The 21668-nt window shown below is 36.8% G+C and overlaps 1 protein-coding gene across 1 annotated transcript; it reads left to right on the top strand.

The window, feature by feature from the left end:
- The first annotated feature begins 6955 nt into the window (after positions 1-6955).
- On the top strand, positions 6956-13551 carry LOC141341045 (uncharacterized). The gene is made up of 2 exons (XM_073846188.1): positions 6956-7445; positions 9510-13551. The coding sequence occupies exons 1-2, from the start codon at positions 7160-7162 to the stop codon at positions 10439-10441; spliced, it is 1218 nt and encodes a 405-aa protein (XP_073702289.1). The 5' UTR covers positions 6956-7159; the 3' UTR covers positions 10442-13551.
- Positions 13552-21668: the final 8117 nt, after the last annotated feature.

The following is a 21668-nucleotide window of genomic DNA, read 5'->3' as shown; positions in this document are numbered from 1 at the left end:
CGCTTTGTCATGTCTTTCTCTCCCCTGTGGCACATGCTGTCAGCTTCTGACAGTACCGAGACCGCCGTTGAAGCTGGCAGCACCAGTTTGCCATTTGGACCCTCCAAATTCCCTTCCCATCACTCACTGCTCCCAAGTTTAACCAGGATATGCGTTCTTCAGGAGACGCAGTCAATTGTTGTAATTTTACATATCGGACAGTAATTTCGGGAGCTAAAGAAGTCAATTTGTCACTGGTTGTTGGAAGCATTTGACTGTCAGTATAACCAGCAGCCCCTTTAGCTGCTGCATCAGCTGCAGCGTTACCCAACGCTACAAAGTCCCACCCCCCTGTGTGCTCCGCACACTTTTTGATAGCCAATTCATTTGGAAAATATATGGCCTGCAATAGCTCAGTGGCTGCTTGGGCATGTTTAATCTGCTTCCCTGTTGACGTTACTAAACCACATCTTGCCCACCCTGGCAGCTCAGTAAGTGCTGCTGATACTGCATATGCTGAGTCATAATAAATGTTGACCCTCTGGCCTATTGCCATTTGTAGAGCACATATCAACGCCCGCAATTCAGCTCTTTGTGCTGAGGGGTGGTCACTCATGCCTTCACTTATGCTAGCCATGCGTGACCAACACCCTAATAATTCTTTTTGCCTTCCCTTAATCTCTTTTGGCTCTGTTTGGGCCATCCCTTGTGACTGTTTTTTTTTTGTAATCAAGGGTTACAACATTCCCCATGTTATTATCTTTTAATTAAAACTAATGCTTATTAAAATCATTTACAAGGCTTAATTAAAAACATTAAACTGTTGCCTTTGCAACAAAATGAAATAAATCAGAAATTACTCGGTATGTATTTTATTTAGTTATCTATTTATTTACTTATTTATTTATTGTTTGTTGTATTTATTTTAACTTACTTTAACATTCATTCATTGAAACCTGATACTGGTAAAGTATTTACTAATATTTATTCATGTTTCTTCTAATGGATCACACTTCTCACAGTCCTCTCTATGCCCTAATAGTCTACACACCCACCACCTAGGAACGTTCTTAACTCTTTTTCTACTAGTAGGAAATATCAGTTCTAACACCATCTGCTAATTAGGATCTCTCCATTCATACATTCACTTTCAAATTTTATTTTCTTTCATACAGTCCCTTTATCACAGGGCTCATCAATTTCCCCCTCCTCTCTGAGCCGTAAGAATGCTGCGTCCGTTCCTACCAGGTCACACTTAAGTGACGGTCCAGAGAAGGTGCGCAGCACTCCAACCTCCCAGATACGGAGTAGTTCACACTCACACACAGAGATCAGAGATCGTTCAGTACACAGACACTTTTACACGTTAATCACACCGGGATTTTACAGGATTTCTTATGAATTTTTATAAAATTACTTTAACCAAGCCTGGTCAAGTCAATCCTAACTTTGCCAGGATTTGACAACGACCTTTTAACCTTTTACAATATCCTTTTAAACTGATCTGATTCTTTTTGTATAAAATTACCTTTACATTGGTGTTCAATCCACTCTCAACCTTAAAATTTTGAATATTTCCAATTTCGCAGTACTTTTATGAAAAAGGTGACTGCTTACCTTGTTTTAGATGCTCTGCAGAGAGGATGGAGACTGGACCGTTCCCCAACGCCCGTCAGCGTCGTGGCGAATCGGTACCAGTTAATTCAAATGCTACAGTTCTCTTTATGTATTCTCTATCATATGTTAACTGTATCTACAATCACCTGATATAAACTACACACATACACACTTGTTTCACTTCACACAACGCATATGCCACATACACTTGATCTCAAATTTAGGAGGTTCTTAAGAAAATCAACCTTATTAGGCTTCGACCCCGCCGGGTTTTACGATGTTTCTTTCACCTTTCTACCAATATGTCAGGGAATCCTTAGGAAAACTTAACCTCGACGGGCATACCTTTACAAGTTTTCTGTCACACCCTAATTTATTTTATTGGACACCTTCAAAGTCAAAAGAAAATCCAACCTCGCCGGGAAACGTTTTTACGAATTTTCTGTTATGTCCTTTCTAATTTGTTGGAAATCCTTGGGAAAACTCAACCTCGTCAGGAAAACCTTATGTTTTAGGAGTTCTCTTTCATTTACTAATTTAATTCCTTTATTTGAGATCACTGGATATCCTTTACCTTATTTTACTTTCTTACTCTTTGACTTTACCCAATTTTGTACAAAACGCAAAACTGATATTCACTTCCTATTCAACTCTTCAATTTAGTAGTAGCCAAACTGCAGTTTTTTATGAAAAAGGTAACTGCTTACCTGTTATTTATTTCTCTGCGCAGAGGAGTTGAAATGGAGATGTCCTTCAGTTTCGGATTCCTCGTCTCGGGCGAATCCGGGTGCCCCCCTCCAATTGTTGGAATTTGCCGGTATTGTAAAAATACCTACTTCCCCCCAGCTCGTTTATTCGCCCTTTAAATAACACAGCTCGAGTCCGCGTCAACGTTTAAAGCCAATTTAATAGTACAGTCAAAGAGTGCTGAGCTCAGGATTCCAGAACAGCCAATATCAAATCTGACATTCTGGGCAGTCCAGGAATGTCTCACAAAGCTAAAATATGCATTTATATTCTTGATTCTGCAGGCCTCTCCTCCTGATATCGTTCAACCATTCTCCTCCAATCAGGGCGTGTTCACCAACCGTTCCTGGACAGAAAAGAAAATACAGCCCCATCCCATTCTTCTTCTTAGAGTGACCAAAAGTCTAGTCTAAAGTGACCTTCAAATTGCTACTACTTTTGCAGGGCTTCTTTTCTCCTACGTGCCTGTAAACAAAGGTTTCTCAGAAATGACATAAATGTAGAGAGTTCGCAACTACACGCACACATTTTACTAAACAGTTTGTTACACAGTGTCTTCTTTGTCTTTTTCATTAAGCACAGAACATTTCGTCTTCTCATAAGCACAGAACATCCAAAACACAAATTTAAAAGCATTTAGAAAAAGTATTTTCTACAGGAGATGAAGATTTCATTTTTCAGCACGACCTGGCACCTGCTCACAGTGCCAAAACCACTGGTAAATGGTTTACTGACCATGGTATTACTGTGCTCAATTGGCCTGCCAACTCTCCTGACCTGAACCCCATAGAGAATCTGTGGGATATTGTGAAGAGAAAGTTGAGAGACGCAAGACCCAACACTCTGGATGAGCTTAAGGCCGCTATCGAAGCATCCTGGGCCTCCATAACACCTCAGCAGTGCCACAGGCTGATTGCCTCCATGCCACCCCGCTTTGAAGCAGTCATTTCTGCAAAAGGATTCCCGACCAAGTATTGAGTGCATAACTGAACATAATTATTTGAAGGTTGACTTTTTTTGTATTAAAACACTTTTGTTTTATTGGTTGGATAAAATATGCTTATTTTTTGAGATAGGAATTTTGGGCTTTCATGAGCTGTATGCCAAAATCATCAATATTAAAACAATAAAAGGCTTGAACTACTTCAGTTGTGTGTAATGAATCTAAAATATATGAAAGTCTAATGTTTATCAGTACATTACAGAAAATATTGAACTTTATCACAATATGCTAATTTTTTGAGAAGGACCTGTACATTCATACTCAAATGTGTTTTTTTGAAAACAATTTATATTGAAAATCTCTTTTGTTTGTGAGCACAACTGCAGGTGGAGTTAGCACATAGCACGGGAATAAAAATCATCAGTGGACTGCAGCCCTGCAGGCCCAAACAGCCACTTCAACAGCAAGTGTTCTTTTAATGGCCCTTTTTTCACTGGAGGTTCTGATCCACAGCAATTGAATGAAAGGTAAACAGTTTTGAAGATCAGGTCAAATTGTTTGATATGTCAAATAAAGTATTTTAAAATGGCTAATTCTACTTCTCTTTCTTTGGTTTTACTGTCCAAAAGATACCAATAAAAATCTCTCTCAATAGCATATATTTTTTAATCCTAATGTTAAGATGAACAAAACCTTTTGGAAATCTAAAACTAGTCAGAAGACTGTTGCATATCCACTGTACTGTATTCAAATGTTCATGTATTGTGTTGTCTTTTGCAGGAGGACAGAGCAAAACTGACTGTGGTGCCAAGTGAAGGACTGCGCTTGACAAGAAAACCATGACAGCTTTATATAGTAAGTGAAATAAAAAATACAAGTATCGGACACGTTCTGCAAAAAGTAGTCTTCGTGCATCCCTACATATGAGATAAGTATTTGGTTTCGGACGCAGAGTTGTTGAAAGTAAAATTTACTACAAAAATACCAGCAAGAACTTCATTTGTTTTAAATCACAAAATAAGATATTTTAATGAAATATGAGAGATTTCTGTCTCTCCACTGAAAGTCTACACAGCTACCACACTGATGTTGCAGAAAGTTTATAAAGATATAATAAAGCGAATTCATATTCATCAAGCAGTTTAGACCTAATTTTCAGAAGAGACTCAATCACTTTGTATTGTGAGCAGATTTAATTTACCTATAACATAAACTTTGTTCAGCAAACAAACAGAAGCTTAACCATACTTGCTTGATGTGCAAAACAAACTTAGTTTTTTATGGAAGCTCAAACATGATGTGTAATAGCAAGGAATGAACCCCATTGGTCCTCATACATCAAGCAAGCTTGCTTGAGCTTCTATTTGCCATTACTGATGTGTGCGTTGATTTGTTTCGATGTGGATATGTGATGGACCACCCCTTTAAAATATAGCTGTGATTTTTGTCTGTTACAGAGGCAGTGAACTGGTTTTCCAATGTGTTCAAGAAGGCTTTGGGGATTGGAGTGAATTCTAAGCTGGGGGAACTGAGACACCAGTCAGCAAATTTCCTCTGGGCCGGATCTGGCCATACCAACAGCTAAAGTGTGGCCCAGATAAGTTTAGGTTCCCCGGCCCAAAACTGGTCCACATCTTTTTACCCAGAACCGAACCAAAACAGTGCCATAACCCAACCTAAAATGAGCCAAATCATGAAAACAGATGTGGCTGATATATGGATCTTATGTGGTATTCTTATACGGCTGAGTTCTGTAAAGGGCAATTGCCCCTATGTGGACCACATGTGGCTGATAAATCAAAAGCCATAATTTAACCATATTTATGCCACACCTATTATTTATTTAAAATACCAATTACACAGTAAATCTTAAACACATATTAAACACAAAATTGATTCACAGACATTTTTAATATAATACAATTTTAATAACAGGAGTACAATACAGAACATAAAATGTGGTGTAAATGTCAAATGAGTAAATAAATGTACAAAAATGGACTTTAGTAAGTCTCACCAGCCTTTCTTTCACAATCTGTCAGGAAAAAGGAGAGAAAAAAGATTATTAGCATATCATAATTAGTATTAGATATTATTTGAATATTAAAACAAGCCATGACATGAGTGCGTGGTAAAGGTAATCCTGTTTTATTAGCATTTTTCGACGGTATTCAAACTAATTGAGATTACGTGAGACGAAAGATTTGTTAGTTTTTAAATCACGTTATAACTAGTAGAAAGGAGAAAGGATGATCGCATTCATGCGCTCTCCGCTTGTAACATTACTTACAGCGGTCTGTCACGTAACATCAAAGAGCGTCGTTTAAATTTTCTGATATAATAGACATAATTTTAAAGATGAGACTTATCGAAAATAACAAAACCCAAATCTTATCATGATTTCTGGACAGCAGGTATGTATGACGTTTTATTCACGCATATGAATTCAGCACATGATCGTGGTCAAAACGAAACTGTGTTTGTTCGGTACACATACCTAAGCGCACAATTTTTTTCTGTAGGAATAAGCGTACCATTACATCCCTAGAAAACATTTAAAACACCAAAACTGCACTTACCTGAATAAGAGTGTGTCTAGGCAAAGGCTGTTGTAGACTCAGGAGCAGAGCGGGAAATAACGGACATATATTTTCAAATTTTCAGTAATCCACCAATAGGAATACAGGAAGAATGAATGAATGGGCTGACATTTGGACTACCACAAACCAGCCACACATGACTATAGCAGGTTATGTGTGTTTTTCCAAGTAAAAGCCAAATGTTAACCATAAGTTAACATATTTCAGGATGTGCCATAGCCTAGCCAAATATGGCTCTTGTCTGTGTACTGTCATATGCCTTAATACAAAAGTCACCCAAATGAAAATTCCCTCCAATTCTAAAGCCATGGCAAAACATATATGGTACAAGTTTGGCCCATATGTGCTCAGCCATGCCATACCTAGGCCAAACGTGACAGCTTTCAGCCACATTTGGCCCAAACGTTCTTGCTATCTGGGACTGCTTGAAAGCTGTACATATTTTAGACATCAAATAAAGAGTTTCTTAAAAAAATGTTAGATGTGAATGTATTTTTTTGGACTGAAATATATGGAGGGCAAAATATATTTTTTTATGATTTTAAAATATATTTCAAAAATATACAAAAACTGGCCAAAAAATTTATTTGTAGAAAATATATTTCTGTAAATATATTTTTGGCCAATTTTTGTATATTTTGAAATATATTTCAAAGTACATTTTAAAATTTATTTTTTTATCGTATGGGATCATTCAGTAAAGAACAGTGTTAGGAATCAAGTGGAACTTTTCAACGGGGTTATTTATTTTTTATAAATTCAACTATCATTTTCTCTTGTGGACTATTTTATGTGAAATATCTTAATCAGGTCAGTGTGTTTTTCTCCTCTTATATTCACTCTCAAAGACTGTTGATGCTCAATACCATGATGCGAGTCTATAACTTTAAGTCATTTTCATTTATTTGTGCAGATCGGCTTTTTAAAGAAAAACAACAGCGCACCTTATAACAAAGTCATTTCACCCGCATTATTTTCCTCCTTTCGGCGCTTCTCACTCCAGTCCAGCGGGTGGCACTAAGACACTAACTTCTGTTTGACAAACAAACCTAAGAGCAAGAAGATTAGATTCACTGTGCTCTCTGTTGTTTTGTCGTGATTCTGTTTTAGTACAATCTGTGAGAAATGTAGTTTCTGTAAACAGAAAAGTACAGTTTTGAATCAGATCAGTAAATACCTTTACTATTCTCATCCTTATATCTGTGACTAGGTTTTGAAGCAAGCAGGAATATCTGGAGAAGTATGAGCTGAACTGAGATCTGCTGCTGTGAAGATGTTTATTAAAGTGGAGAGTGAGGAGAACACGAGTGAACTAGAAACCTGGAGAGTAAAACAGGAGGACCCAGAACCTTTGAGAATAAATCAGGAGGAACCAGAGCCTTTGAAAATAAAACATGAGGAACCAGAGCCTTTGAAAATAAAACATGAGGAACCAGAACTTTTGAAAATAAAACTTGTGGAACCAGAACATTTTAGAATAAAACATGAGGAACCAGAACCTTTGAGAATAAAACAGGAGGAACCAGAAGCTTTGAGAATAAAACTTGTGGAACATGGAGGTTGGTGTTTTATCTTCATTCATCTTTAGTGACTGTTTGTGGTACATCAGGCTTTCATAATACTTCATAATGAGCTTTAATAATACTTACAGCAGTTTTAGATTTAGTTAACTGTGATAGAAACAATCTTTAAAGCGGATCAGTTTGTTGAAAAGTATATATGGGGGCAGTAACACTTTCGATGAAGCCCCATTCATAATACATTACAATGGTATTTTTAAGGCATTATAATGAACACATAATGCATTATATAAAAAAACCCTAAGTTATATCATCTCATGAATAATCATAACAATTTTTATACATTATATTACTTGAGTATTTGTGGTTCTAACCTAAGATTATGATTATTTATAAGACACAATGGACGGCATATTAAATCTACGTAATTTATAATGTATTATATCATATCACATGTATTTTTTACATTATATTTTACAGTTTTATTTTGATGGTCCCTCGGTCTATTAACTATAAGCAACTTTCCAACTACATGTCAACTAACACTCCTTTATTATTATTATTAGTCTAGAATTAGTAGACTTAGGCTAGGTAGAAAATTCACATACTTGCAAAGTTACATATTAGTTTGTCTTTTGGGGATCCATCAAAATATGGTGTTAGAATATATTTAGCATAATACTAATAATTACTGCTAGCTGTCATGCAGTAGCAGAGTTACTTATCAAAAGCTGTCTAAAGGGTACCATCAAAATAATCAAACTGATAATACAAATGTGTCATGTTACACAGTCATCTGAAACATGATGATACGAGATGATACAACATACTTTAAAACTACAAGATTTTTATAATGCATCATGAATTCATTATAATTCATCAAGAATACTCTTAAAAAGTATTATAAATGCAGGCTTCACAGAAAGTGAATTATGTTTTTAACTGATCAAACAAGGCTGATACAGAAACAGTAGTGTTAACTAAAGTCGTGATAATGCGGCAGAAATACTCCAGTGCTATTACATCATTAGTTTCAGGGTTTGTACAACATTTTGGGAGAGAAATTCAAGAACTTTTCATTGACTTTTAAGTATTTTATACAACTATTTACAGCTCTTTAAAGCTCTAAAATAATCCAGTTTAACCGAGGTGTTCTCTGATTGGCCAGCTATCTGTGGTTTGTGATTGGCCGAATACCTCAAGTGTGTGTTGGAAATGTAACACCCCTAACCATGTTGTGATGCCATTTCTTGGTGCTTTGAGACAGAAATGATAAAACCCATTATAAATTAGGCATTTGATGCATATATTATTGTTTATATTGATTCTTGATTTTGATGATTGATTATGACTCATACTGTCTTTTTATGCATTTTGTCACGGCGTGTAAACATAACACCATGTCTGCATTTGCAAACGTAGAACGTGTAACAACAAGCACTACCCTACACTGCTCAAAAGTCGCATTCAATAGTAAGTACTGAATTCTTTAATGTACTTACAGGCCGTCAGTCAGAAGCACAGACTGTCCATGCATCATTGTGATTGGCCCACTTTATAGCCTTAATTTTATATTTAAAACATTAATCTCAGCTCTAAAACTTTTAGTTTAGTTACTTTTTTTATATTATCTGTTTTACATATTTAATACTTGGTCAGTTTGATTTGTTTGGTTAACTTTGGTTAAATCTTTTATGTTAATACTGTGCAGTGCACAAAATTAAGATCTGAGAGATGGTTCAAGTCAGTGTTCATGATGTTAAGTTTAGAGATGTTGTGCATCCACTTATTATTAGTGTGACATTTTAGCATGCAAATAAAGGGGAGAACTTCAAGATGTCGGCCAAAAAATCGGTAGCGCATAATCGGCAATCGACTGACGCTGACCTCTAAACATCGGCATTGGTTATAGAAAAATCCAAATCGGTCGATCTCTACTTTAAATGATCATTATTTTTGATATCCCACACACCAGCTCTACCAAATCTGCTTCTGGCACCACCATCTGTAGGACTTATTGGCACTGCTCTCAAATGTTAGTTTGTTCATGTTTTTCAGCTTATAACAAGTTCCTAAATATGAATCATTTTACTTTCATTTCAGAGTCGATTAAAGAAAAAGAGGAGAATGAAGAATCAAGTCAAGTTGAGGAGAAAAATCATTTCAAAACAGAAAAACCTTTGAGTTGCTCTCAAGTCAAACAGAAAGATTTAAAGAAATGTTGCACCTGTACTCAGTGTGGAAAGAGTTTCACAAGAAAAAGAGATCTTGAGCGTCACATGAAAACTCATACTGGAGAGAAACCATTCACTTGTGATCAATGTGGGAAGAGTTTTTCACACTCATCAAACCTTAAGGAGCACATGAACATTCACAATAGAGAGAAGCAGCACACATGTGATCAATGTGGTAAAGTGTATTTAGGGGCTTCAGGTCTGAGGTATCACTTGAAAGTTCATACAAAGGTGAAGCCACATTCATGCCATTTGTGTGGAAAGAGATTTTGCCGTCTACAAAGTTTGAAAGTATATGAGAATATAAATACTGGTGTGAGAGAATGCATGTGTTCAAAGTGTGAAAAGATTTCTATTTCGGTAACTTATTTAAAACTGCATAAGAGGATCCACACTAGAGAGAAATCTTATGAATGTTCACACTGCAACAAGCGATTTAGTCAGTCAGCATGTCTGAAAACACATGAGAGGATCCACACTGGAGAGAAACCTTTTAAGTGTTCAAACTGCAACAAGAGATTTAGTCAGTCGGTACATTTGAAAAGGCATGAGAGGATCCACACTGGAGAGAAACCTTATAAGTGTTCACACTGCAACAAAAGTTTTAACCAGTCATCATATCTGAAAATACATGAGAGGATTCACACTGGAGAGAAACCTTATAAATGCTCACACTGCAACAAGAAATTTAACCAGTCATCATATCTAAAAATACATGAGATGAACCACACTGGAGAGAAACCTTTAGTGTTCACACTGCAACAAGAGATTTCATCAGTCAGTACATTTGAAAATACATGAGAGGATCCACACTGGAGAGAAACCTTATAAGTGTTCACACTGCAACAAGAGATTTAACCAGTCATAATATCTGAAAATACATGAGATGATCCACACTAGAGAGAAATCTCATAAGTGTTCACACTGCATCAAGAGATTTAGTCAGTCAGTACATTTGAAAACGCATAAGATGTTTTACCCTGGAGAGAAACCTTATAAGTGTTCAGTACATTTGGATCCACACTGGACAATAACCGTATCATTTAACTGCATGTGGGAAGCGTTTTATTCGTCATCTGCTATACACAGTCATGCAGAAACAATCTTTTTTTTTTTTTTCAATCTTGTGTGTATCTCTGGCAGATTTACACATACTAGTCTGGCATGTATATGTATACCCATCCCTACTTGTAAATTAGTAGGAGAGAGATCAGTCTCATTAGTTTCTCTTTTACTTTCAGTAATGATAATTTTGCTTGAGTCATTATTAAATGTTACTTTTTTTATTAATACATTATCTTTACATTTCATATTTTATTAACAACATTGCGGTCAACTGATTGTATTTGCATAAGAAAAAATTATTTTAGCTTTAATAGTTGAAAGCCATGATGTTTTAGGTTTTGTTCGAAATATCTAAATAATATCAATGGGATTGAATTAAAAGCCTTTATTGTCTTTGTATTTTTTTGCATACAGTGAAATTAGGAGCATTACTGCTGACTGGTGTTAGAAAACATGTACCACAGGCAATATATGAGACTAGAGACTGCAGACTGTACAGTATCATTATAAAAGTAGATACAACAACCGATGTGTTTTCCCTGTGGGCCACTGTACAATGTGGGTTGGCCCATTGCTTCTTGTTACTCACCTGTGCTGTTTTGGAAAGCGCAATATTTGAATCCATTGGGGATGATTGTGCAGTAGTAATATTGTTTCGTTTGGCTTCAGTCGGTTTTGTCCAGAGCTCTGGTTTTTGATTCTATTTATTAAATGATGAGCTGTTTCCCCACAAAAGCTGTTTATTTAGCATAATGAGTCCATCACCTCTGTTGACATTTAATCAAACTAAACAGCCTCTGGTCTCCTTCCCTGCATACTGCCAAAGCAGCAGCATTAGCCATTTAACTTTTTTGGCTAAAGGCTGAAGACCTTACCCCTTGAGTCAAAAGCAACGTCTTTACTAATAATCCACAGGCAGGGAAATTCACAGACAGGTTAACCAGACAAAGAAAGATGATGGAAATAACTATATGACAGGAAAACCAAATATGGGTATATGGGAGAAATCAAGACAGAGAGAATGATGGGGGTGTAACATTATTCCCCCCTCCCGGAAGGCGCAACTTGCCATAGACAAGGAATGAAGAAAAAAGTGGACTGGTAGGAAGAACAAAAGAATGGAGAGGGCTGGGAAACAAAGTCTATTCGGCGGAGGATGATCAACAGAGTCCAGGCCGGATCCGACAGAAGGATCCAAGGTGGATCAGAGGAGAGAGGAGCCAGGTCGCAACCATGATTGTAGCCCCTGGCAGAGCCGACAGATAGAGGAGCCATGGTGGAGGAAGGGCTGACTACTCCAGGGGGTCGCTTGACAGAGGCTGAGCAAGTGGCGATGGAGACGGAGAGCCGAAGATCCTGGGCGACACCGAGGATAAGCAGGGCCAAGGGTCTGGGAACCGAGGCAGAGATAAAAAATTACATTTAAACTACTATTATTTCAAATGTATAATTGAGAAAGTTAATTTCTGAGGAAAAATAAAAAAGGCGGCAAGTAAGGAGGAGAGGACCCTGGCAGCAGGTGAGCTGGAGAGGACCCGGGTGGCAAGTAAGGAGGAGAGGCTGCAATGTGGTGGGAATGTAAGTAGTACAATTCCCTGGCCTTTGCAAAAATCCACAGCTCTCACAGAGATGTGGGAAGAGTGGTTGTCAAGCATGAGCAACACCTTTCTTTTTGGACTTACCTTTGTATGCTTCACAAAGTGAACAAGGAATGATAGGAAATCCTCTTCCTGCATCCAGTCTGATGCATAAGCACTTCCTGCACTCCCCAAGTTGAGTTTGCATGAAAGGTCCTATAGAAATTAAATCTTGAATCTTGCCTTTTCTACCCTGTTCTGAAGACGCTTATCCATTGTGCTCACCTCACGTGGATTTAGCCCATAGTATATATCGGCTGCCTGGCTTATATACTGTGACAAAGTCTCCTCCTGCTCCCTGTTGAAGACCTGTGAGGACTGCAGTATCCTACATGAGGAAAGTCCCTTGATCCCTAGTCTTTCAGTTCCTTATATTTCCTCCAATATCTGTTCAAGGTGACATGGCAGATTCCTTTGGATTTTGCCTCTGCCCTGACAGACATTCCTAACTTCCTCTGCTGCTCTTTTTATAACATTGGCATCGACTCCTCGATTTGTTTTTCTCACCCATTTTCTAGGCATTCTGTAGAATTAACAAAATCACAAAAATGTTCTAAGTTGTATATAAGGGGGAAGGTTGTAACACTTTCAAAACATGTGTTTCAACCTACCCCGCCACTGTCACCCATTGTTTAGCTAGCTGTATTAGCATGGTGCTTTGAAATTAGCAGGAGGTTGATACACCATTCTTTACTAGAGAAACTACAGTTTGACCTGATATAACTCATACAACATCATCTACAACGGTAGAGGTACTAAACAAAATATTATCTTTTAATTTTTTTTTAACTTTCTTACCTCAGAATTCGATTTTATGTTGTAGCTTCTGGAGAGGTTGCAAGACTGACTGGAAAATCTCCACGTGTGATTGTTAAGGAAGCCTGAGGAAACTGAAAATGTCACATAACCCCTATCTTATCCCTGATTCGTGGAATTGGTAGTGTTACAACTCTCCCTTTGTTTCAACTATACCCGGTCTCCCCCACTTCAAACACTTCTGTTTCGAGACCGGCGAAACAGCCTCCTTGTAGCTGTAAGCAAGTTGTCGTTGGATGAACTTTGTATAAGTTCCATTCTCGCTCTATTTGCTATGTTAAAAATCCTATCAAAAGCAGAAACTGCAGCATCTACTCTTACCTGCTCTAATGAAGCAGTTTCTTTATATACATTTCAATATGTATTTCACCAAAAATAAAACTCTGAATATTACTGTCATGATTTATTATTCAAATATGTTTCCTTTTTGTAAATATCTATGCACGTCTTGGATTGTAGACACAGAAGCGCGTGAACAGGACTTTTATTTTGATCTGGTGTATGACGCCATAAGGCTGCACCGCGCTCCTGCATCAGTGTTTCAGCTGAAGAAAGGTTTGTAGTCTTTACTGTTTAAATTCATACCAAGCGTTCAGTCTGTTTTGTATGGCTTACAAGCGATGTAAACGTAATAATTATTGAATGCAACATGGTAATATTTTATATAATGATGAACGTTATTAAAGCGCATCCACACAGCGTCTGATTTCTCTCTCTGTAGTGATTCAGATCAGAAACACGAATTACAAACTCCGAGTCAATTGAATCGGTTGACTCACAAAATGATTCACTGTTTCGAATCGCCGCTCGCTGAGAGACCTGTTGCTCAAAACAGTGAAAATACAACGAAAACAAACTCAAACAATGAGTAATGACAACTTTTACAAACAACTGCAATTGTTTTGTTGTAATGACAACCTTAAAATACAATAGCATTTTGAACAATTAATGTAATATAATATAATACTTAATGTTATATACTAATAATTAAATACCTGACTGAATAGTAACTTAAAGTTTTGAGTGTTTCTCTAATCAGATCTTTTAAGTCCATTAACTATCACTCTGACTCCATTACAAGTGCACTGACTACTGAACTAGAGATGATTGAGATTTATTTATTCTCATCTCAAACAGGAAAAAGTTTCCAAACACAGAAAAAAAAAAAAAAAATGGTGGAGCAACTAAAATCCTTGTGACACGCTATTATATAGATGGCGTTAATTAAAGAGGAGAGTGAAGACATGAGGATTGAAGAAACATTCAGAGTCAAACATGAAGATACTGAGGAACAAACAGGTTGGTTTTTATTCTCAAAGCTGAACTATCCTATGAACTGTCCTCTACATCTTCTCAATTCATTTGTCTTTGGCAGGTATTTTTTTACTTTGTTTGCCCTCCTTCTCTAAAAGGTTATTTTCTACTCTTATAGTGCTTTGGTTTAAAAACAGAAGAACTGTGTCTTATTTAACATAAATGTTAATATTCACTGCTAGGATTAAGTAACATTTTTCATTTGAAATGGGTAAATAAGGGCTGTGTGCATGTGGTCTAACTTGCTCTGATGTAATGATGAAGTATGTGAAATAGAGTCTGGCGACAGCCGTCACTTTCCCTCGACTAGGGCTGCCCCCTTAATAGTTTACTGAATGTTAGTCTCCGAGAAGAGGCTTAGTCGACTAAAATTTTATTAGATGGTCAGTCACAGAAAAAATGGTCCATGTCAAAGATAAACAGATCATCAATAGCTGGTCCTTGAGGTAGGCCTAATTCCAGTATATCGGGCAGGAAATAAAAACATTCACTTATCATTCATCAAGCTCATATCTGGATTATCATTTGAAAGTGAAGTATGTAAATAAGCAGCGGACCGCTTCATCTGGTGACTCAAGCTGGACTGAGACACACACCAGTTTATCAGCCGCCTCAGTATATAAGGTGCTTTTCCTAATGCTCTTTACAAGTTTTGCCACTTGTATGATAACTTTGTCTACATCAGCATTTATTATTTATTGCATCATTTATGGCAAGTCTGCTTTCTGTCTCGCTAAGAGCATTTGGCATCATAGTATAACATACTGTACTGTAGGAGTGTGAATCGTGACATGTTTCTCGATTAAATTTGATTACGATTATCAATAAATGATTTGATTTGATATCATGATACATCATGTATTTTTTGCATTTTTAATAAATAATGTAAGCAAGCTACTTTTTTTAAATAATTACAAATTTTAAGGAAGATTGTAAATGAGATATTGGATTAATACAGTTAAATAAGCAAGATGTTATTTAGTGACTTACATTGTCTGACTATAACACTATTGCCTGATTTTGCAAGTTATAACTGACCCGCTGCACATCTCTATCCAAACAGTGTTTAGTTTATGAATGAACGTGCGTTTTTAAATGAATCTAGTAAAATGAATTACTTTCACATTCAGAAAGAATGTCATTTGCTTTATTCCTGAATGAATGCCGTTTCGAATAAATCAATTAAATGATATGATTCAGTAATAAAATCTGTGTCTTGCTGCTACCTGCTGGCAGATTTTTTCAGTTATTTAAATCATTTAATATTTCTGTATCCAATATGTTATATTTAAAACATTAATCTCAACATAAATGTATGAATTTGATCGCAGTCATGCCACCTCTTAACCTCATTAAACATGAAAGAGTTTAAAACAAAGGTAAAAATATAAATTATTTTATGAAGTAAAAAATAACCATTGTAATGGAAAGGCTAGGTTTTTAATCCGATTTTTTGATTATTGTTTAGAGTGTGCTCATAAAATGTTAAAAGTTGAGACAGATGCTCCTAACAAGAAACGTAAGTGTAGAGCCCTGATTACTAGTGATAAACAAAAGTACTTATCTGAGAGAGCTTGCAGACAATCATAGTTTTTTTTCCCTCAGCCTAATTGCCTGTGCAATAAAATTCACTTCTACGATTTACTTTCATTCATAAAGCTGCCATTTCAACTCCCTAGTTTTTTTTAAGATGTCTTGCTTTTATTACTGTCAATCACAGCAATGACTCACGCATATTTATCTGATTTAATGCATATTTTTGTAAACTCGCATTTGTCATTCTTAAAATGGTATGCATGGATGTTTGGTCCTGTTAGACAAACAACTTTTCGTCAATTGTGAATGGATTGTGTAGAGAAAATAAGCAAAATCCACTCATATTAAGGCACAGCTCAGTTGACCAGGAATTACTTAGCTGGCTTGTCTAAACAAGGATGTAATCCGTGAATATGGTCAATTGCCTTCAATTAATTGTTCAGCCCTGTTTTTTACTACATGCAACATCTCTTGTACTTGATTAGTGCATATAGAATGTAGTTGTATGTTAGTTCTAACACTTTACATGTTTGAATGTTTTCATGTCTGATATTTTGTGCCATAAAACTGGGGTTAACTTTTTTTTTTTCCACCATAGACCTTTTGACACTAAAAGAGGAGAGTGAAGTATTGAATGAAATGAAAGAGTATTAGATTCCATAAATAGAGAAAAATATTTTAGTTGTTCACAGATTAAAAAGACTTCCTCAATAAAAAGGGCTCAAAAGACAGGAGAGAAGCCATACACATGCCAACAGTGTGGAAAGAGTTTCACTCAACCTGGACAGCTTAGAGTCCACATGTGAGTTCACACTGGAGAGAAATCTTTTACCTGCCAACAGTGTGGAAGAAGTTGCAACCAGAAAGAAAGCTTTAACAGACACATGAAAATTCACAATGGAGAGCAGCCTTACACGTGTGATCAGTGCAGAAAGAGTTTCAATTATAAATGGCACTTTGAAGATCACATGAGATTTCACTCTGGAGAGCAACCCTACACATGCCCTCAGTGCGGAAAGTGTTTCAATTATAAACAACACTTTGAAGACCACACAATGGTACCCGGGTACCCTAGCAACCACTCCAGGCACAATAGCAACCGCATAGCAACACCTTAGCAACCACCCAGAGTACCCTAGCAACCACATAGCAACACCCTAGCAACCACCCCTTGTACCCTAGCAACCGCATAGCAACACCTTAGCAACCACCCCGGGTACCTTAGCAACCGCATTGCAACACCTTAGCAACCACCCTGAGCACCCTAGCAACCTGAGAGAAGCCTTTCACCTGCCAGCAATGTGGAAGAAGTTTTAACCAAAAAGGAACTCTTATACAGACACATGAACCGTCACACTGGAGAGAAGCCATTTATATGTGGTCACTGTGGAAAAAGTTCAAAAAATAAAGCAGAACTTAAATACCACATGAGATTTCACCGATGAGAAACTAGTTTTACGTCATCGTTGTGACATGAGTTATGTAATAACACCAGAGAGAAGCCTTTGCTGTGCCAAAACTGTGTAAAGACTTTCAGAAACAAGACAATCTTGAGGTTCACAGCAGATTTGTGCTTTGTTTACACCTGGGTTTAAAATTGGTTTTGGTTGATCAGATCACAAATACAATAAACTGTCTCTGTATCACAGTCTCTTTCGTCCACTTTTGGCACTTCTCTCCTCATTTTGTCAAGGAGAGGGTAAATGCATGGGATCTTTCAGATCTTCCAATCAGATATGTTTGCTAAATTTACATAATATAATCATAAGTAAGTCTGGGTAAAACTACTAAAGAGGGAAAAAAAAAAGGACTTAGGACACCCAGAGCGAACGGTGTTGATGCACTGCCCATTCATAGCTATTGGTGCTGACATGAGAGCATTTTGATTATCATGTACATTGATTTTTTATTATTTATTTTTTTTGTAGATACTTTAAACAAAATTTGAAAATGTTTCAATAGGAAAGACTCTGAACTCACAATATCTTTTCTTTCAGATAAAACATCAGACATAACCTTTCAATATTGCTATCGAATTGTGGTCTAATTGTATGTATACTGATCAATTGCAACTCATATCACCAATCTCTGCCAAAAAAACATTTTTGGCTTTGATTATCATGTCATGCTGCAATTATGAGTTTTAAAGCCATTTCAGTTTCAATTTCTGATACATTTTTCTGGACGCACACGTCCAAAGCACGCGGAAAAAAAAGTGTCTGGCGTGAATACTAAACTAAGTAGTCTTTCACACTGCAAAAAATGTTTTTCTAGCTTTGCTTTTTTGTCTTGTTTCCAGCCGAAATATCTAAAAATTCTTGAATCAATAAGGATCTTCTAGACAAGTAAAAATTATTTTCTTGTTTCAAGAAAAAACAAGTCAAAATTAAGTGCATTTTTGCATAGAACAAGCAATGCCAATGAGGTAAGCAAAATTATCTTATTTCAAACAGAAAACAAGATTATTTTTCTTACCCCATTGGCAGATTATTTTGCTTGTTTCAACCAAAAATGCACTTAATTTTAACTTTCTTGATTTAAGAATTTTTTAGATATTTTGGCTGGAAACAAGACAAAAAATCTAAGCTAGAAAAGCATTTTTTGCAGTGCACTAATAAGTTTGTTAAGTCGGTTATGTCTGTGAAGTTAAACAGCTGGGAAAGAAATCATGTTTAGATTAGACTGGTGTATTAAGTGACAGCAGCGTAATATTCTGTACTGATACTGCTGTTTGGGTCCAGGCACGTGCACACATAGACATCAAAGGGGGCTTGAGCACCTGCCCTTTTTATTCCTGGAGAGAAAGTGCCCTTTTTTCTGGGGTGTTTTTTTTTTTTTTTTTTTTTTTGAAAGATAATATATATTCCTGTTTACGCACAGCTTCCCTGTCAAACAAATATATTTATTGAAGAATAGTTTATCTAAATATCAGGTCAGGAGTTCTGAAGCGCCCATTCCCCCACCCCTGCGCAGCGGCGCACATCATATACACGCACACCTGCAGGCAGCAGCAGCCCCTCCCAGCAGTGTTTTTCTTTTAAATTTCTTTTTAAATTTAAGTTACATTTTATCTCATTTCATTAACGAAATAAATTTCTTTAATTTAAGAAATTCATGTCACATGTTCTCTTGCAGCAGCTGATTTGTATACCCACGAGTCACGACTGCTTTAACTTATACGCAGATATAACATGCGCAACGCACCGGAAAATATAGATCAGTATTTTAATATAATGTGTAATGATATGCATTTTCATTATATTTTACAAAATATTTTCATTACCTATATGATGTAAGGTTAGACGTAATCTCGTTGAGGGCACACAGACTCGACATTGTTGTGGTAATCTTTGCGTAATCTATTCCTTTTAGCACACAAGCATAATTACTGTCACCTGCAGGACAAACTGTGTATTGCACCCGATGCTCGGTTGTGGTAAAAAGAATTCCAGAAACGATTCCAGATTTAGGGGGGCCAGTGGAGTGGCCAAGTGTGCTGACGCAGGGGCCTAGAACCGCCACTGCTCCACACAGCGGTCTTTTATCAAGAAATATCAGACTGCATTCTACATTGGAATTCAACCAAGCCATCATGTAATAAAATAAGTTAGTAATAAGCATATATCATAGCATAAATTGGTGAATTTAGATGGAGGATAGATACACTCTAAAAAATGTAGTAAAGTTAACATTAAATGTTAAAAATAACAATATAAATTAACTTTTTATTTATGAGTAATTTAACTTTTTTTTAAATTTCCTCTATACCTTTATAAAATAGTATTCCATACAACCACAAATACATACATGACATTGGCTTTTATTGAATTTTTCACAATTATTTTGGTTAGTTTAATTCAAACAATCAAGTAAGATTTTCAGAGATTTTATTAAGTTAATAAAGTTAAACTAGTAGCATAGAAAATGTTTTCAAAACACGCACATTGTGGAATGGTTTCCTTTGCTGCTCTATAAATAGCCGCTGTTTGTGTGAACTGATTATTTTGTAGACATCTTTTGAAAATCGCATGAGTTTGAGGAAGATAAAATAAACGTTTTAAATTATTTTTTTTTAAAGGAAGTCAGTGTTGCGTTAATATATATACTTTGTTTAAAAAAAAGAAAAAAAAATGCGTAATTATGAGAAGTGCCCTTTATTTCACTTGAGCCCCTGCCCCTCAAAATGTCTGTGCACGTCCCTGTTTGGGTCTATGCTGTTAATATGCAGAAAATCACCCACTGCACTTGACTGAACGACTTCTGTAGCTGTAATAAGATGACATTTCTTTCTTGAATGCTGTTTTTAAATGCTCTAGTGTGAAGTTAAACATAGTGGATTGTGTGCAGCTGTAACAGAGGGGTCTGAAGTGTGGGTCCAAACGCAAGCTTTATTGAGTAAGAACAGACGTAGTCAAAATGGGCAGGGTCAGAGATGGCAAACAGAAGCATCCAAGATCTTCCAAAGAGTAATATGAATAAACAGGTGAAGGTGTCAGGGCAAGCAGCAAGGTTCAACAAACACAAAACAGTCCAGGATCAAACACAAAGGCAAGGCTAGGAAACCTAACAATAAAAAACAAAGGGAAACAATAAAGGCTAAACAACAATCGGCAAAACAGGGGTGCGAGGGAGTTACTTAAATGAAAACACATGGGGGCACATGATAAAAACAACTGATGGGAAGTGAACACATGGAACAGAGGAATCAAACATGATTAAGACACACAGACAAAGGTGAAACATGGTAGATTGAATGAACAAAACATATTTAGAGTCCTACTGGAGTGCCCTCTAGTGGAGTCCATAGGCACTCCAGCTGGTGACCATAACATAGAAGCCCTCCAGGGCGGCACAGACAGAGCAGGAGCCCACCAGAGCAGAGCAGACGAAGCAGGAGCCAACTAGGGTGGCGCAAATGGTGCAGAAGCCTTCTCTATTGTGAATTTTAATGTGCCTGTTAAGATTTTCTTTTACAGTGAAACTCTTTCCACACTGTTGGCAGGTAAAAAGGCTCTCTCTATTGTGGATCTTCATGTGCTTGTCAAGGCTTCCTCGTTGACTGAAACTGTTTCCACATTGACTGCATGTGTAAGGATTCTCTCCAGTGTGAATTCTCAGGTGGACTCTAAGGTTTACAGGATTAATGAAACTTCTTCCACACTGACGACACATGAAAGAGTTATCTCCTGTGTGAATTCTCATGTGACTTTCAAGGGTTGCTTTTCGAGTAAAACTCTTTCCACACTGTTGGCAGATGAAACGCTTCTCTCCAGTGTGAATTTTCATGTGGACATTAAGGTTTATATTTTGAATGAAACTCTTTCCACACTGTTGGCAGATGAAACGCTTCTCTCCTGTGTGAATTTTCATGTGGACTTTAAGGTTTGTATTTTGACTGAAACTCTTTCCACACTGACGGCACATGAAAGACTTCTCTCCTGTGTGAATTTTCATGTGGTCTTTAAGGGTTCCTTTTTGTCTGAAACTCTTTCCACACTGTTGGCAGATGAAAGATTTCTCTCCTGTGTGAATTTTCATGTGGACTTTAAGGTTTGAATTTTGACTGAAACTCTTTCCACACTGTTGACAGAGGAAACAATTCTCTCCGGTGTGAATTTTCTTGTGGACTTTAAATTCTCCTTGTTCGTTGAAACTGTTTC

Source organism: Garra rufa, chromosome 1, assembly GCF_049309525.1.
Source record: "Garra rufa chromosome 1, GarRuf1.0, whole genome shotgun sequence".
NCBI lineage: Eukaryota > Metazoa > Chordata > Actinopteri > Cypriniformes > Cyprinidae > Garra > Garra rufa.
This window is presented reverse-complemented; position numbering and strand designations above follow the sequence as displayed.

Excerpts from the sequence above, each read along its gene's own strand:
- LOC141341045 (XM_073846188.1), top strand. The coding sequence starts at position 7,160 with ATGTTTATTAAAGTGGAGAGTGAGGAGAACACGAGTGAACTAGAAACC. Across the intron at positions 7,446-9,509 it reads AAAACTTGTGGAACATGGAG|AGTCGATTAAAGAAAAAGAG; the intron begins GTTGGTGTTTTA and ends CTTTCATTTCAG.